This window comes from Squalius cephalus (assembly GCF_949319135.1).
Source record: "Squalius cephalus genome assembly, chromosome: 1".
NCBI classification, from domain to species: Eukaryota; Metazoa; Chordata; class Actinopteri; order Cypriniformes; family Leuciscidae; genus Squalius; species Squalius cephalus.
In genome coordinates, this window is record NC_137122.1 from 43886062 (window position 1) to 43904916 (window position 18855).

At 37.9% G+C, this 18855-nt stretch overlaps 2 protein-coding genes across 2 annotated transcripts; both read left to right on the plus strand.

Annotated features, from left to right (window-relative positions):
* Nucleotides 1–78: 78 nt before the first annotated feature.
* On the plus strand, nt 79–7152 carry LOC307172025 (uncharacterized protein). Its single transcript, XM_079894030.1, has 5 exons — nt 79–364; nt 2910–3246; nt 3746–4041; nt 4301–4433; nt 5577–7152. Exons 2-5 carry the CDS (start codon nt 2982–2984, stop codon nt 5591–5593), a joined length of 711 nt encoding a protein of 236 aa, XP_079750156.1. The 5' UTR covers nt 79–364; nt 2910–2981; the 3' UTR covers nt 5594–7152.
* A 7107-nt stretch (nt 7153–14259) lies between these two features.
* LOC307171942 (uncharacterized protein) lies at nt 14260–18643 on the plus strand. Its single transcript, XM_079893891.1, has 2 exons — nt 14260–14554; nt 16587–18643. The coding sequence occupies exons 1-2, from the start codon at nt 14365–14367 to the stop codon at nt 17411–17413; spliced, it is 1017 nt and encodes a 338-aa protein (XP_079750017.1). The 5' UTR covers nt 14260–14364; the 3' UTR covers nt 17414–18643.
* The last annotated feature ends 212 nt before the right edge of the window (nt 18644–18855 follow it).

The window sequence follows — 18855 nt, forward strand, 5'->3', positions numbered from 1 at the left end:
CTGGGATGAACCAAAATCCACACCACTATCCAGAGGTTCTCTACAAAACCACCAAAAAGAAAAAAAAAAAGAAAAAAGAAAGAAAAACGCGCACGCATACACAAGAGTCGAGCACGCGCACACAGGTTCATGCAGATAGAACAGAAGACAGAGAGACTGGAGTCATACAGGCACAGGATCATATGCAGACAGATCACCCCACGTTTTTATACTAAAACGAAGCAGCTTTGTACCGCGTAAATCAACACCTTTTAAAATCTTAATTCTGTTGCACCATCTGAAACTTTCATATGCCTAGTGTTTATTTAAATTCAAAATGAGAAGGATTGTAGTGATTTTTGAATTTGCTTTGCACTAGATCAAGGTGAGTATACTTTCGATCTGCATGCTGCTGTGGTTTATTACTGGCATTTTGATTCTCGCATCAGTCTTTATCGGGTCCTGTGGGTGTGTCACTTTTCTTATGTCATCTGTCACCATTATTCTCTTTTAATTATGAGATATATAATACATTGATCATTGAAATATATAGGCTATATATAGCCATTTGGCATTCGTGCAGAAGACGCGTGTCCCGTGTGTGTCTGTTGTGTGCTCATCTCTAGACAGAAACCTCTTTCTATTTCAAAGAGTGAGACAGATGAAAGTCAAAGGGGAAAGTCGTTCATGTGGGATTGATGGATTATTCCATTGATTTTAGCGTCATGTTAAACGGCCGCATGGTGTACAAGTCAGTTGCAGTGTTTATTTAGTAGCCTATGTATCTGTCATAAATCATAAAAGGTTTAAAAAAAAAAAAAAAAATATATATATATATAGCCTATATATATATATATATATATATGTTGCAGATATGGGTGTGTCATTTGATGCTCTTTGTTTTCTCACAGACATTGATACGTCTGATGCTCGTGTGGACTTTAAAGTAATCAATATTTGAATTTAGTTCTATCTGAATGTAATGAATCCGGGGTTGTTGTTTTTTTAGGATCTTGATTTCTGGGATCTTGGGTGTGACAGAGTGCTAGTTTTTGGAGACCTTACATTCAATGTGTTGTGTAGTTTTAGGTAATCCAGCATTGATCGTTAGCCTGCTGTTCACAAAAATCATTCACATCTGTATATGATGAGGTGAGGATAGCACGCGAATAAAGCTGGTTGTGGTGGCTTTATTTTTCATTTCTCAGGACAGATTCTGCTGTGAGGGAGATTCATTGTAGGCAGGTAAACAGGTGCAGAGCCCCAAGACCAGTTGACTTGAAAAAAAAAAATTAAGCCATACCCTGCTAAAATCATGGAGTAAACAATATAGTGATTTTGATTAGATATTATTTTCTTCAAATGCTTTTTACCAGCAACTTAATGTAGGTTTAATGTTGGTGAGATCTTAAAGGTTTTGTAAATGGTCCTGTTCCAGCTTAATATGCAGCAACAAAAACAAAAATTCCCCTTAAAAATAATGTAGACACTGTAGCTCTATAGCACATCAAATCATTGCTCTGTATGTTTTAGAAACCAAAATAATCACGTTGGTTCAAACTGTGAGTTTGGGGCGTGACAATCTGTCTTTCAAACCAGTACGTGGGAGACAAGGGTAGTGATTGAGAAACTGGTTTAACACACTGTGTAAATTGCCAGTAAACCCTTTAATCAGGTAGACAGGGGTACAAGGTTTGAGGTCTGTAAGACGTCGGTAAGTCTCTTATGCTCACCAAGGCTGCATGTATTTGATCAAAAATACAGTAAAAACTGTAATATTGTAATTACAATTTAAAATAACTTTTCTATTTGAAAATATTTTAAAATGTAATTTATTCCTGAATTTTCAGCACAATTTCTTCAGTCTTCAGTGTCACATGATGCTTCAGAAATCATTTTAATATGCTGACAAATGTTGAAAGCAATTGTGCTGCTTAATTTTGTGGAAACCCTGAAATATTTTTTTCAGGATCGTTTGATGAATAGAAAGTTTAAAAGAACAGCATTTATTTGAAATTGATTTTTTTTTTATAACATGATAAATGTCTTTACTGTCACATTTGATCAATTTAATGTGTCCTTGCTGAGTAAAAATATACATTTCTTAAAGGTGCTCTAAGCGATGTCACGCGTTTTTTAGGCCAAAACATTTTTTGTCACATACAGCAAACATCTCCTCACCATCCGCTAGCTGCCTGTCCCCTGAACACACTGTAAAAAAACGCAGTCTTTGTAGACACCACAGGCTCCACAAACGGCAAGAAAAACAAACTGGCCCAGCCTGGACCACGAAACATAACAAACAGTGTGCCAGCCAATAACCGACAAGAATTATTTGGGGGTGGGGGTTGGGGGGTTAGTGCGCGTGCACATGAAAGGGGGGTGTGGGGAGTGGAGGAGAGAGAAGCATGAAGAGGGAAGTTAGCTAGAGGAGAGATGTCCTAGACAACGACAACGACTAACGTTAAAAATGTATATTTTTGAGAATTTTTATATGGCCGACACACGACCAAAGAGACGCCGTTCCGATGAACAAATAACAAAGAAGAGGGAAAAGGAGAAGGAACGCGCAAAGTCCCGAATTTACCGTTCAAAAAGTGGTGAGAACTCTTTTTTTGCTGGACAGGTGGGTAAATCCAGTTTGGTTTTTCTAAATGGTTCATGACTGTTGCAGAAAGCACGGAAGGGAGGGGGAGGGGACGGGATGAGGAGGAGGGAGGGTCAAGCTAGCCTCCGTTTTGTTTGACAATACTTTGAACGTCAACAAGAAGTGACGTCACCCGACATCGCTTAGAGCACCTTTAATGACCCCAGTCTTTTGAATGGTAGTGTTCATTATTGACTTCATAATATAAGTGGCATGTGAATGAGCATTATATAATTTATGTGATGCCTTATATGTTTTCATTTATTTTACTTTTACCCAACAGTTCCAAACAATTCAGAATCCGGACATAGAAGCTTGATTTTGCCACACATAAGTTGTCATAAACATCTTGGGAATGGATTTGAATGCTGACGCCAGCATTCCCACTGCTGCCCCTGGTGCAGAGGTGGAAGAACAGCAACAGCAACAATCGGAGCAAGAGACCAGTCAGCAACTAGGCACAGAGTCAGACCGCACCGCCATCTCCTCTCAGCCAATAAAAAATGAGCAGCAAGATCCAGCCCCCGCAACAACACCCACTCCTGCTGTAGACTCCGCCCCCTCTCAGGATGCCCCACCCCAAGATCACCTGACAGTCATTGACGAGAAGATGGAAATAAGTAAAAAAAAACATTTAATTAAAAAATATTTTATAGTCTTGCATTTTGCATTTTGTTTGTTTATTAAATAGTTTTACAATTTATAATTACCTGGGGGGGATTTAATGATCACCTTAGTCCCACTGTGATGTACAAGCTGTCCCTTCTGTCTTTGATGACCTTTCAGCATTTTTTTTTTCTCAATTTCCTTGAGTGTTAATCTTAGATTAGATTAGACCAGATGTCAGAAGGACATGATTTAGAGCCTCACTCTCACTCCCTTTTCTTCTCAGGATTTGTATCCTCCCCCACTCTCTTTTCTTGTCTGTTTTTCTCAGCAAGTAGATGAGTCAGATGCAGCTATCTACCAATAAAATCTGAGACGTTTGTGCCTTTGGAAACAAACGGAAGAATCACTTCTTTTAAAATGGACAGGCTGAAATGCAGGCTTATGTATCCGTCCAATGTCTGGCCCAATGTCTCACGTGTTTCTTTCTCTCGCCATCACACCATCACACAGGTAATGGTGTTTGCCCGGCTCCTATCGACAGTTGTCCCTCTGCTGCTTCTCCTCCTCGTCTGCAGCATGTCAAACCCAACCACGCACATGCAAACGGGCGCGCCAGGTTGAGCAGCCGCTCCGGGTCACTGAGTTACGCGGGGTCACCTCGACCATCGCTCACCCGACAGCCCAGCGCAGCCACTGATGCTGAAGGAGACGGATCCAAACCCAACGATTATCTCATATGGGCTATTCTGGCCTGCCTCTGCCCTGTCTGGCCCATCAACATCGTCGGCTTGACCTTCTCAGTGATGGTGTGTGTGCTTGTGTGTTCGTGGGGTGGGATGTCTGGATACAGTTTCTGTCGAGTAAGGAGGGATTGCGATTTCACTTGTGTATGCAAGAATCTGCAACTCGGAAAGTGACTTTTTTGACATTGGAGAGTAAACTGAAAACATTTCTTACTGGCAAAGAAACTGTATCTTGCATAATTCTTTCTTATGATAATGGAATTATTTTTTCTACTTGTATATCTTTTCCTCCTGTTCATTCAACTTCTCTTTCCAATCTCAGTCTCGTAACAGTCTGCAGCAGGGCAACGTGGATGGCGCACGCCGTCTTGGCCGGAATGCAAAGATCCTGTCCATCGTGTCGCTGGTGGGTGGGATAGTCATCATTATTGTTACTATCGTCATCAACTGGGGTGGTGAGTATCCTTCCCATGAGACCAGAGCATGTGAAACTGAATGTAAGCCTAGAGCTGACTTTGTGATTTGGGTCAATGTCAGATTGACTTTAGCTCGTGAGGATTTGAGTTAGATCTGATTACAGGTAAGTTTGATCGTGGGCCTGTTGTTAATGGATCTAATTTGTTGAGACCATTTCAGGGACCAGATTAAAAATAATGTTTCTTTAGTTTGTAAATTAAGTTTTTTTCACAGGTAACCCATTTAAACATCTGATATTATATTTTGACGGATTGCTGTTTAGATTAAGAGTTGAAATATGACATACTAATGTTCAAATGTTTGGGGCTGGAAATATTTTTAATGTTTTGAAAGAAGTCTCATGTTCACCAAGGCTGCATTTACAGCAAAAATTTACTAGCAAAAACAGAAATATTGTGAAATATTATCACAGTTTAAAAGAACTGTTTTCTATTTAAATATAATTTAAAATATAATTTATTCCTTTGATGTAAAGCTGTATTTTCAGGATCATTACTCCAGTCTTCGGTGTCACATGATCATTCAGAAAGAATGCTCAAGAAACATTTCTTATTATCAGTGATGAAAATAGTTGTGCTGCTTAATATATTTGTGGATTTTTTTAGGATTCTTTGATGAATAGAATCTTTTGTAACATTATAAATGTCAGTTTTGATCAATTTAATGCCTCCTTGCTGAATAAAAGCATTAAGTTATTTCTTTCAACCAAAAAAAACTGACCCCAAACTCTTGAACGGTAGTGTATATAACTTTGTATCCTGCTTTATTTTAAAGATGTTGAAAATCCATTTACTGTACAACTGCATATACTTATACTTATGCTTTAATTAAAATGCTAAAGAACAGAAACATTACAAGCTGACTTTGTTGTAACAGTTTAAAGTTATTGAAATATATAATAAATAAAAGTCATTGCAATCAATTCATAATATTTGTATAAAGCAATCTTGTTTGTTGTGTCTCCTCTTGTGTCTGTTGTAGACACAAGAGGTTTAAGAGTTTGAGTGACTTTTTTATATTTGAATTCTTATTGAGTTGTAATTGTATCATCATCATTATCATTGTCATTTTGTTTGAATTCACTTTGCTTCACTCTTTGAACACCTCTTCTTCTCTTTCAGTAATACTTAAGACCTGACGGCCATCACAACACTCGGGATGAAGTAAAATTCATGACTAAACTTCACACCCAACGACCAGTACATGATGACCATTTTCTTCTTCCATGTGTCATTCATCTTTCTACATCTGAATGCTCCTGAATGCTTTTTCACCTGTTTTATACTCTGTCTGAAGACTCTAAAGCTGGATGTTACCTTTATCTTCTACCATGCCAGAACTTTCAGAAACAACACACTCAGCGGGATCACGAGTGAAGTGGCAAGGCATGCATATTTGTTGTTTTATTTTCAACAAAGGACTCCTCGTTTCAGATGATGTCATTAAGGAGACCACAATGATGATCTCATTTCATTCGCCACGCACCCCTTGAGGATTTGAGGGAGGAAAAGAAGATCCTCTCCATTGCAGGAGAGGATTTGTTGTTTGTTTTTTGGACAAAGATTAGAAGTCTTTTAGGCATAAGTTCAGCTTAGTACCCCCTGTTTGCTCAGAAGTGTGAATCCATAAAGAAAAGCTCAGATTAAAATGTAATCGATTGTATAAATCAGCAGATGCCTTCTGTATTGGCATCCATCAACAGATTTTTTTATCAGACACGATGATTGTCTCAAAGGAAAGGAATGAAACGATGTGGAAGAACAGCACAGTCGCCTCTCTATTTTTAGTTCTCTCTTTCTGTTATTAATATTCACACACAGAGCACATGTATTAAGATGCAGGTTAATGCACATAAACAAAAAGATTATGTATCAGAGAATCTGATACGGAGGGATAGGTGAAGAGAAAGTGGGAGGGATCGAGACCAAGCTGCAGTCTTTTGTTTCCCACAGATGGAAGGATGGAGAGAGAAGAGAGGAGGGGGGCGGTGGCTTCAGATGAAAAGATACCCCAGAGATGGGGAGATGTAGGGAATGCAGTAGGGTTGAGAGGGATCCTAGCTGCCTCTGATTGGCTGCTTGCTTGCGTGTGTGTGTGTGTGTGTGTGTGTGTGTGTGTGTGTGTGTGTGTGTGTGTGTGTGTGAGGAAGCCAATATCGTAACGCTTGCCAACATGCCCTCCCCTCTTCCTTGCAGCTATGCTCCGCCAGATCCTTCAAGGCAAACAGAATACGAACCAGTGATTTATTATTGTGTTTTATCAGTATGAGGCAAATTGATGATGCTCATGTTTTTACACCGTAATGTTTACAATAGAATCAGACTCTTTCAGCACATTCAGCAGGAACGCTAGGACGTTTTGATTATGACGAATCGTTTTACACAGCCCGAAACTGTTTGCTTGGTGGAATGATTTGTGTTGCTCAACATAATGATTCCTGATTCATTCCTAGTTAGGCCACACCGACTGTGCCAAAATTCAGATGCTGCCAAGACTCCAGCTTAGGTGGGCATGTGGGAAATAAGAGCATGAATGCATTTTTAAGAAGGCATATATATGTAGGGATGCACCAATATTAAAATGTTAGTACATACCAATAATCCGATAATTGGCCGATAGTTGATATGTGGCTAATTTTCTAATTCTATACAATTTTATCGAAATTAAATAAAGAATAAAACGCTAAAAATACATTTAGGCTCAACAAAAAAATTTGTGCTGAAAATGAATACTCAAAGTTACATTTAAGAAGTGTTTTTTAATTATTCATGTTTTTAAAGATTAACTTTAAGTGGGATGACAAAGTTAATCTAAATATATCTAAATAATCTAAAAGCGAGAACCTTTTCATCTGACCAAAAAATGTCCAATATTGATATATACAATAACTGATAAATTACATTTTAAAACAGAGGAAATGAGCACGCACAATTAAATACTCAATATCAGCCAACAAATTTCCAATATTGACTGACCGATTAAATACAATATTGACTAACTGATCAAATTAAACATGAACAACTTATAAATATAAAAAGCGAGGAAATGAGCATGCACAATTAAAATTCAAAATCATCCAAATAAAAAGAAAAATCTAATATTGACTGACTGATCAATGTAAATACTACCAAACGATAACAGATACGATACCCAATTATTGTGCATCCCTACATATTTGGAGTTCTTTTACAGATGATATCACAAATCCCTCATTTTCATGGTTTCAGGTCTCTTGCATGCAGAATGCGATTCTGTTTCATTGATGTCAACAGCTTTTTGACAGAGATGGGGAGCACTTGTTAAGTCTCTGAAATCAAGTATTACTATTTTTTTACAAGGCAAAACCTATGCTAGCACTTTGTAAATGTTCTGTATCTAATGCAAATTATTCAGTATCACAAGCAGTATGATGTCGATAAGCATGCTGACTCAGTTTGGGTAGTGAGAGGCCTCCATTTTGGGGTCTCGCAGTGGGCTTGGCTTGCGTCAACAGGAGCAACTGCAGTTGTCTTTTTGATACATTTCCATTTGCGGCCACTTCACATCCCCACCACTCAAATAGGAATGACCGTAGCATGCACATTTGATCCAACTGCGTGCAGTCAGTGAATGCCAGCTTGACTTTTGTTCTCTTGAATTGTTCTGCTCAGCTATTTGTATTTAACCTGCTTTAAATCCATGCTTGTATATATATATATATATATATATATATATATATGTGTATGTATATATGTGTCTGTACATATTTGTACCGCTTCCAATTGCATCTGGTAATCTGAATCTCTTTGATGGACATGAACAGTGTTCGTAATGCAACTCTTGACTGTTAACACTGCAGTGCTTTCACAAATTTTCTCACTCTTGAGTATTTTTATTGGTATGTATTTTGAAATCAGCCCGTTTGTTTTCTATGCCATTTGTGCTTTGCTGAAACTTTGACCTTATACAAGCATGTTTGCTTACTGAGTACAGATTGCCTGTGCTGCATAATATAATTCTGAAACAAATGTTTCAAGACAACAGCCGAGTCCAATTCTCTGGGTTACAAGTTCTACCAGCTGTTCTGTATTTTGGTGTGAAGAATAAATCTGTTATTTGTGTTTATTAAACATTCCCTTACAAATTCATCAGCATTTTGGTGAAAGCACCCGTGCGACTCAAGATTCCTCTGTGACATGAAATGATTTGAGAGGCATTATGATAACTATTGTTGCAAATATAATCCTGATTTTGTGCAGATTTGCCTGTGCATGCCTTAATGAATTGCTTTGGAACAATAATATGTGATGTACGCTGTATCTGAACCGAAGTGTTTGATAGATCTTGCAGTATTGATCCTCATTCTGCTCTGTACCAACACTGATTATGCATCAATGAGTCCAGTGAATAAACTGTCCCTCATTATGCCACTCCTCTGTCATTATAAATACATTTGAGACTTCGTGTGCCTGTTGTTGGATCACACGCTCTTTCCCTCTCCGCTGTTTCCTTGCTCCCTCTATACCGCATATGTCTCCAGGACGTTACAGTTTCCAGGGCAACGGTTGTTAGGCGCGGAGGACAGTGAGGGGCTGGGGTGCAGCAGGATGGAGGGAGAAAGAGAGTGTGCGCCCAGACTTCACTGGTGTGTTTAAAAATCTATCTCATTTGAATTTTATAGCAGCATGCATTATTAAAAGGCTCTGGAGGAGTGGAGACGGCGAGAGAAAGCGTGTGTGTGAGTGAGTCAGGTTAATGGGAGCTGCAGAGACAGACTGGTTTAGACAGTGAAAAGGGATATTTTTATGCAACAGACGGAAAAAGGAGGGGCTGATCGAATACATGCTTTCTGAAAAGAGGACAAATGAACAAGAAGAAACGGCAGAGACTCTAACAAAGCATAAGGATTTGTTTTAGCCAACATGCTTGGCATATAGCCTATATGTTTTGTGTAACTGAGCATAATAAGAAAATCAAGTAATATGTAGAAAAGTGAATCATAATGCAGCCAGACAGAGGGAAGGGTGAGCCAAGGGCAGCAAAAACATTTTACAAATATTTGAATTTTTTGTTTTTCAAAGAATCCTGAAAATCCTGTATCTGCTTCCACGAAATAAGCGGCACAACTGTGATAAACATTGATAATAACAAGAAATGTTTCTTGAGCATCAAGTCATCATGATTTCTGAAGGATCATGTGACACAGTAATGATGCTGAAAATTCAGCTTTGACATCACATGACTATTTTAAAATATATTAAAATAGAAAACAGTTTTTTTATATTTTACAATATTTTTTTAAAAATTAAAAAAAAAAAATAATCAAATAAATGCAGCCTTGGTGAGCATAAGAGACTTCCAAAAACATAAAAAAATCTTAATGAATGACTCCAAACTACTTTTGAACGGTAATAACCAGCAATTTCATTATTTTACCTCAGAGCCCACATATAAAGCTTGAGATTTGCTAAATGGATCCCCGCTGCTAACAAATAGGCAAGAAGGCTTAAATGAACAGTTAATTTAAAAGTACCTAATGCAAATAAACTAGTCCCTTACTTCCAAATGCGTCTTCAGGGACTGAGAGAGACCAGTGAAGGTTAAATGTCACAAAGAAAAGGGAGTGGAGACGACGAGATGTAGTGCACACTTAACCTTGTGGGATTTAATTACACAATCTAATCAAATAACATAATTGCTAAATCTGGTCTAAGTGGGAAAGGTTGTGTCTCTGTCTGCTTGGCAAGCCTCTTGTTTGACTGTGATGGTAATAGCACTTGAGAACACGATAAGGATGGGAGTAAAATCCATGAGACTCCCAACTCACATTAAACCTTTTTGATGCATGTTCATTCAAGTGAGGCTTAAATCTTTTAATCCTTAAAAGACGTAAAAAAAAAAAAAACTATATTAAATAGAAAAACACCCTTTCCCATAATTCCTTTAATCATCATCTTTTGCTAACGTTTTTACTACATTGTTTCTGTCACTAAATGTACCAGATTCCATGACACTCGAGGCCTGGTGTCATTGTGAAGTTCAGGACCTCTGAAATGAAAACTAAAAAACTGAGACTTCTGTGTGTCCTTGTGAGCCAGAGCCAGACTACAAACTCTTTCACAGACAGACAGCGGCAGACATGTTTTAGATAAGGGCTACTGCGCTCAGAACCTAATTAATAACTGAGACAGAAAGATGTGATTACATGCAGTGCAATCAGTCATCTTATGATTACAGACTAAGCCATTAAATGGACAGAAACATCTGTTCCTCTGAGACTGATGAAGTTTGCCTATAATTAAACTAATGTGTTACTTGAAGGCTTAACTAAGTAAGCAGTATTCCAGGATCATGAAAGTTTAGAGAGTAACTGCTCAGACATGAATATATCCAATTTTCAGAAGAGTAATTCATCTAAATTTAATTGCAAAAATACTTGACCACATTTTACTTGAATGATAGTGAGTGAACAACGTGAAAAGCCATTGTAAAAACTTTCAGAATTACTATAGGCATTGTTTTTAAACATCTATTAAAACAGGATAAAATATAGCTGCAATAGTGATGACAGGCCCACCACTTTCCCGCTGGCTTCAGGAAAACTGTGCATGGCGGGCAATATGCGTTTAAAGCAGATAAATATAAAAGGACTACATCATACATCATAAATTATAAGTCGTTTGGATATGCCACATTTACTGCAGAAGCTGGTGCCACTATGACCACGAACCACAACAGCCACATCCATGAGATCATTTAAATTTAGATGAATTTCATGTCATACATGTATGTCTAGGAGGTGTACTTAAAATGCCTGATTTTTAAAGAAACACACATTCAAACCAAAATAGATGACTTCCTGTTGGTCGAAGCTAATAAGTGTCATTTAGAAACTTGTCCGGCTCGGTAAGGACAATATACCGAGTTTGGCGACTAAACTAACCCCCCACTTTTGTCAGAAGATCCTCTATGCCTGTTTCTAAGGCTTTGCCCATGTCTACTGGCCGACAATAGACGTACGTGTCGAGTTTCAAGCAATTTGAAGCACAAGAGTCTCAAGAACACCCAAAAAGAATATTAAAGTTTGACACGTTGCCATGGCAACAGCATTTAAGATATCACAAATCCTTTTCAAAGTTTTGCATTTGCTGTGTCTTGACATTGTTCTGACGAAGTTATCGGGTAAAAATAAAAGGCTACTTCAAAAAGCCTTTTAAAGGTATACATGTGCCTATCTAGTGCAGGGATTTCATCAATATGCTGATTGAGGGGGATCAGCCCTATGTTCCCACATCCCTATGTTCCCACGGCCCTATGTTCCCACATTTCTAAGAATTTTTTTTTTTACGATTTGTCTAAACCCCAGTTACGGCTAGGTTTAGGGGTGGGGTCAGGGGTAGGCCATTTGTGGGAACATAGGGCTGTGGGAACATAGACATGCTCCCGATTGAGGACTGTTGGGACACTCCAGGCACAGGATGGTTCTGTCGGGAGAGACAGAGTCGTTTGCACCTCAATGACACGTCTGTACCATTTGCTTCACAGGACATATGCTTTCAACTACATACTGTTTATTTACTAGTGTGTTCTAATATGTAACTATGCCATGTTTGGTCTCATCTGACAGCCTATAAACTGAAATGAATGGTGGTGAACTTAATAGAGATATTAAAGTATCCTAATGTACAATCTAGGTACTACTGGTTAAACATGCATTGAGGAGAATATGTTAATGTTCTTCTCCCCCTCTTGATCACCACCCATTTGCCTCATCTTTTGGTTTCCTGTCGGTCGGTTTGGTGTTGGTATTCCACTCATGTTTAACAATGCTTTGCTCAGGGTATAAGAAGGAAAGGTAACTGTTGATCTAGGAGAAAGGCTTTAACTCTGCCACTCCCGCACAACGGTGCGTAACCTCATACTAGGAGAAAAGCTTTTACGGCTTCTTCTTCATTATTTGTTACAATTAAGTTTCTATACAGTATGTTGTTCCATTCTACTGTCTTAAACATGTAACTTAATAAATAACTTTGCCTGCTTTAAAGGCTTTGGGAATCTTTCCTTTTACCACTGATTACGTTGAAAGCTAAAGTGATTATAACTTTCGTTATCTAAACGTTCAAGTTAAATCCTACGTTAAATCAGTTCTAAGAAAGACTTTTAACTTTAAAGAATAAGGGGTTAAAGAATAACAACAACTTTAATGGAGTCGGATTAATCATATTGGAGTCAGATAAAAATTTGAATTATACACGTCATCCTTCAACTGCCTTTTGTTCAGATTATTGGTTCAAAATAGCAGTGTAAGTTTCTAGCCTTACAAGGGCAATTTCAAAACATTTTTAAAGTGATACACTTCCTGCTGCTACATCCATATGATCGCCCTCCTTCAATGAACATACAGCTAAAGTTTCATCAAAGTTAGTCAATGTATGTAGAAGTTATAACACGCCTAAACCGTTCGAGGTATAAAAAAATCCGCTCGCAATTTAACATCCTCAATATTTTGGCTTCATGTTGACCGAGTTTGGTGGCGATTTGATAAATCCCCTTGGAAAAGTATTTCAAATTCCAAATTTCAAATCATGTATTTTGGCGTACTGTTTTTCACATACTATATAGTAGGGAAGTATTTGATTCAGGATGCAGCACATGTATTTTTCAAACAACCCATAATAGCCGACTTCCTGTAGGGCTGGCGTTTGACTATGAGTGCTAAATTCTTTCAGCTTTATAAGATCTATAAGCGTGTGAATTTTGGTTACTGTATGTGAAAAGGAGTGCGCTACGGAGCCCCTCAAAAATGACCACATGAAAGAGTGTGCCACAGAGCACCCCCAGGACCCCTCAATGTCAACTTGTACTAGGCCCCTAAAAGTGCTCGAGAGTTTGAAAAGAAAAAAAGAAAAGAATAATCTTTTAGGAAAACAATAGGGCCCTGCGCCCCTTGGGTCTGGGCCCTAAAAAAAAAAAGGTAGTGCAGGACATGATTAGCTAACCGTACCTATAATGATTCAAAGTTGTTGCTAACGGTGTATGGATGAAGGTGTTTTCAGATTATGTCCAGTCATCTGAATGAAATAGGGGTCACTGACAGACACTAAACATTAGCCTGGGTTTCCCCATGCTGCCTTGAGCGCAGCGCGATTTTATTCACGCTGCTAGGCAGCCTGGATACCATGGACCAGATTTTCCCCTCAGCGAGGGGACCAATCACAGAACCGGGGGGGAACAGCAAGACGATGACGACGTATATGCGAAAAACCGAAGCAGTTTGTTTATATCTATGGATTCAACATGGCAGCAGACGCGAAGTAACCTTTCGATGCAGCCTTAGATAGTGTTCTAAGTAGTTTAGTCTTCTTCAGCCATCGTCTTCTTCCTCGTCGAATTTCTGCCGCTCTACATACGTCATCTGGTATAATTGAAACGATTGGCTATGAGCTACGTACAGGCGCATTTGATAGACATTCGTAGCGCCCAATAAACGGCTCTGGGCATTCGTAAACCACGCCTCAAATACGAGAAAATGAACATGTGGTTCCCAGACCACGTCTCAATGAGAAAGAGGTCTGACTCAATAAATTGAGTAATTACAATAATAATCTTCACTCATACATTTCCTTGAAAAAAAAAAGAAAAAAGAAAAAATTATATATATATATATATATATATATATATATATATATATATATATATATATATATATATATATATAAAAACCTGGTATTGAAAAATACTTTGAAGATTTGATGTTATCCAGGGCTGTGAATACGTCTACTCGTGAATATGCTACAGTACAGTAGATGGCAGTAATTTACCTCTAGAGTCAGCGTATATAGCTAAAACAAGGGAAGAAAAAGCAAGTGTAGTGAGTTGCTTCTATCCGAGTGTTTTATCGAATTTGTTTTCTTTTTATACTTCGGTAAAATGTCAAGACTAGATAAGTTACATTCTAACCTGATGAAGCGAATGTCAATTGTCATTCGTGAGATTTGGGTGGAGGTGGAAGCGACGGTGAATGACTATCAAAAGGAAGCAGCCCAAACACGATCAGAAAACGCGAAGCTGAAACAACAGCTGAGTGATGTGCTGAGGAGGAATCAGGCGCTTTTAAACGGTAAATTCACTCTTAAACAACCCAGTCTGTGTGCATTTTCCCGTCATCGGCATTTTAATAGTGAAACTGACTGACACAGAAGCGTAGACGCCATTTATTTACCACTAAGTTTATGTCACCTCACTGGCAGCCCTTCTCGTATCCAGCAATTACAATCATACAACAATAATATAATTTTAACATAGTCTGTTGAAAGGATATTCAGTTCATTGAGGATAATAACACATTTATAAAAAGAGAAAGATGGAGGAGAGAGAGAGACAGTGGCCACAGCTGCAGGGCCACACGGAGAGGAAATATAAGAAAGATGTTATGAAAACTTTACTAGTCCAGCACAATCATGTTATTTGATATTTTTTACTGATTTTTGTTTTGTTTGTATTATTAAGTTATGAGTTATTTAATGTCAGTTTGTGGACGTGAATGTATCAATGCAGGTACAAATATAGGAATTTGCAATCCATACAATAAAATGATTAATTATGATGATGTTGTATTTTGATTGCTAGATACGACAAGACCAGTGAGGTGAGAGAGTGGAAAAGAGTTTTTTTTTAAATAAATAATGAATAGAGTAACAATCACACAAATCAGGTATGTACAGGTATAAACAACTGAATTCAAACATACATTTGCTGAACATATACACTACATTTCAGATATTCAGGGTTATTAAATTGTTTTTATAGAAATTCATACTTTTATTCAGCACAAACACATTAAATTAGGTAAAAGTGACAATTAAGACGTTTGATGTTACACAAAATATGTATTTCAAATAAATGCTGTTCTTTTCAACTTTATTCATCAAAAATCCTGAAAAAAGTGTTAAGCAGCACAACTGTTGTCAACATAGATAACAATAAGAAATGTTTCTTGAGCATCAAATCAGATCATATTAGAATGATTTCTGAAGGATCATGTGACACTGAAGACTGGAGTAATGATGCTGAAAATTCAGCTTTGATATCACAGGAATAAATGACATTTTAGAATACATTACAATATAAAACAATAATTTTACACTGTATTAATAATATTTAACACGATTACTGTTTTTACTGTATTTTTGATCTAATAATGGCAGCTGTGGTAAGCATAAGACACTCATTTCAAAAACATAAAGATTACAACCCCTAACTTTTGATTAACCAAGAAAAATTCCTGTGTGCAAGTACACCAAATACATGGTTGTATGTTGTATTAGACATTTAGGCCACACCACTTTTCTTATTTTTGATACCCTCATGTCACGATTTGATACATATCACAATACTGAACTCACGATACAATATTATTGCGATACTCTCCAGTACATATGGTTATAGGTTAACAAAAAATGTACTGTTGATTAAAATGCTAAATTTGGTATTAAATTGGGGGTGTGATAAATGAATAGGCGTGGACTTGGTGCTCTTAACCCAATTGACCGGACAATGGTGACAGCAGAATAAAAAATATTCATGATTCTGAAGTTGAAAATACAGAATTATTTTAGACGAATATGCTTGCACTCTTTCACTGACTAGATTTATTTAAAATAATACTGGCCACTTTTTACTGTTAACATAAGACATTTGGCATTATCAGGACCCACAAATATTCCCCCATTACATTATTATCCATTATATTCAACATTATAGTAGTTTAAACTTGCTTTTTTTTCATGCACAGTCATAATCATTTTGTGTGACCTATATTATTGTTGCATTTTTGTATTGCGATATATTGTGACACTATATATTGTTACACCCCTAGTGAAATGTAATTCCTCAGTAGCGCTTTTAACTTTGACACCAAGCAGTCTGTCAAACAGGTTTCATTTGAATAAAACGTTCAGCCATTACAAATATTTAGTTCCACACCCAAAAAGGTCACACTCTACATCCTCATGTTGCTTAGAACTGACATACTTATGTTTGTATGCATTTCATGAATATAATAATGACCCTAGCTTCTCTTAAACTAATAACTGAAGTAAGGACTATCAGAGAATGCTGTTTTTTCATCCTTTCTTGCTTTCACCATACAGGACAAGTCCACTATGTCTCTCCTGATGAAGCCTCACCCAAAGAATTGCCATCACGTGGGTACACGTCTCCAATCGAATCAGAAGACCTAGAGGATCAGCAAACGGAGGCCGATGACCAGAGTCAAGATTCTCCTAGTGAACTGAAGCCACGCATACTAGATGCCGTTTCATCCTGTAAGACGGAGGCAGAGGACAGGGAGTCGGCGCATCAAAAAAATGCAGGTGAGCAACGACTCTTTCCTCAGTTCGACAGCTCGAGTACGGATGAGACGTGGGATGTGACTTTGCCCACTGTTTCAACACCGAGGATTAAGATTGAGCCCGAGGACACCATCATCACAATAACATCTTCAGTCACTACTACCCCTGCCCATGCCGGTCCGTGTCAAGACTCAGAGCCCGCTCACCAGCTGAGAACAGCCAGTGACACTTCAACCACGTTGAGGAGACTGCAGCGAAAGGATCGCCTTCGCACACGATTCACCAAACCTAGGAGGGCATCAGCGAAAGATCAGGATCATGAAGGGCCATATAAGTGTAATAAATGTGGAAGGCAGTTGAAGGACTTTGCAAAGCTGCAGCTCCACAAGAAATTGCACGATAGATCCTTCATCTGTCACTGGTGCGGCAGAAACTTCTCCAAGTTTGACTACCTTCGGATGCATATGCGCACACACACCGGAGAACGGCCTTACCGCTGCAACTGGTGCTCAAAGACCTTCAGCCAGAGCGGGAACATGAGGAGGCATGAGCGCACGTGCCAGAGATTCAATGAAGAACCAGCAGCGCATACGCTAGAAGACGACCAACAGCTGTCCGCCGAGTGACGAGTGCCTCATCGTTGACAGATCCTCGAGAAAGAACGCCGCATTGTGACAGATATAGTGGGATATTTATTATTTTAAGGATATTAGAAGCTTCCATGTTACATAAAAAATACAGAAGGCCGATATGCTGTTTGACTAACGTTTTTATGACCTTTCCAGTTAATATGTGTGCACAAATGTCTCCAGTAAGCCAAGAAACGCTCTAAGAATGGCTTCGCGTTTCCCCTTTGAGGAAGACCACTTTGTGTTTTGTACAGAGTACCATGAGTTACCATACTTCCAGACTGATGTTGACTATTATAAATACTCCACAGAGAGCAGTATCTAGCCTGAAATATTTTTAGGCAGTGCATAACTATAAAAATGTATATTCACTAGAAATGAATTGATTTTAAAATTTTATTAATTTCCATTATTTTTCCAGGCCTAAGCTGTGTATCTACACATCACGATTTTTAAATTCAAGGTTTTCAGTGACTGCGGGAATCACTCAGAGGACAAGTTAAATATAAAATAGCATATTAGGAAATGAATCAATGTGGTAGACTGAACAGAAACATTTACTTAAACTGCAAAATTGTCATAAGAAAATCATGTAATTTGAGAAGATCGTGACTGTCAAACACTTGAATAAACTAGATGAAGTGTAATTTGACATCTCAGTTATTGTATCTGAGGAACATGTTAATGTGGCCATTGTGAGGATACTGTATGTGTGCATAACTAGGGATGCAGTTAATCATGCCTTATCTTGGAAATATTTTTACGTCATTTAGCACATATTGTTTTATTTAAACATGTCAGTTCAAGCACTGAATCACCAGTTACTAACACTGCAAGAAATACATTTATAATGATTATTTTACTGGTAATTTGATAATTATGCCGTAATTATGTCATAAATGTCCTATAATCGTCTAGCTACTGCGTTTAGCCTTGTTTTTTCTTTGTATGTTAGTGTCTTCAGTTTTTATTGGTACTCTATTTGTATTGTTCCTTCAATTCATCTTTCATTGTCCTGTCTTTCTGTCCCTGTGTAGTAGGCTATACCCCAGATTTCTCCCAGGCTCAATGAGCTTATCTTCCATAATTTTGCACAAATTAAATAATTTATGCAAATGGACCACCAATGTAAATTTCATGTAAACAGTTAACCATGTAGATATCATAGTTACTAGAGTAATTGTCACTATTGCAAAACTGTATTAAATTAATGTTCTTCAAACGGTGCAAGAAGCTTTCAGAATATTTCTGTAAAAAAAATATTTTGACTGCAGTAGTGATTAATACCAAGTTACCTCAGGTTTAAAGCAGTAACGATAATCCATTTTTGCAGGGCTGTCATCGGGAGTGAAAACCTGGATACATGGTCTTGGTTGGGCCCTGTGATGATGGGACTCCACTAAAGCTCTCTCTCCCTACTCATTTAAGGAATATTCTCA

What these genes read in the sequence shown, in the direction of transcription:
- LOC307172025 (XM_079894030.1), top strand. Translation starts at nt 2,982, where the DNA reads ATGGATTTGAATGCTGACGCCAGCATTCCCACTGCTGCCCCTGGTGCA. An exon ending in TGACGAGAAGATGGAAATAA is followed by an intron (nt 3,247 to 3,745) that starts GTAAAAAAAAAC and finishes ACCATCACACAG; the next exon opens with GTAATGGTGTTTGCCCGGCT. An exon ending in GCTTGACCTTCTCAGTGATG is followed by an intron (nt 4,042 to 4,300) that starts GTGTGTGTGCTT and finishes TTCCAATCTCAG; the next exon opens with TCTCGTAACAGTCTGCAGCA.
- LOC307171942 (XM_079893891.1), top strand. Translation starts at nt 14,365, where the DNA reads ATGTCAAGACTAGATAAGTTACATTCTAACCTGATGAAGCGAATGTCA. An exon ending in GAATCAGGCGCTTTTAAACG is followed by an intron (nt 14,555 to 16,586) that starts GTAAATTCACTC and finishes TTCACCATACAG; the next exon opens with GACAAGTCCACTATGTCTCT.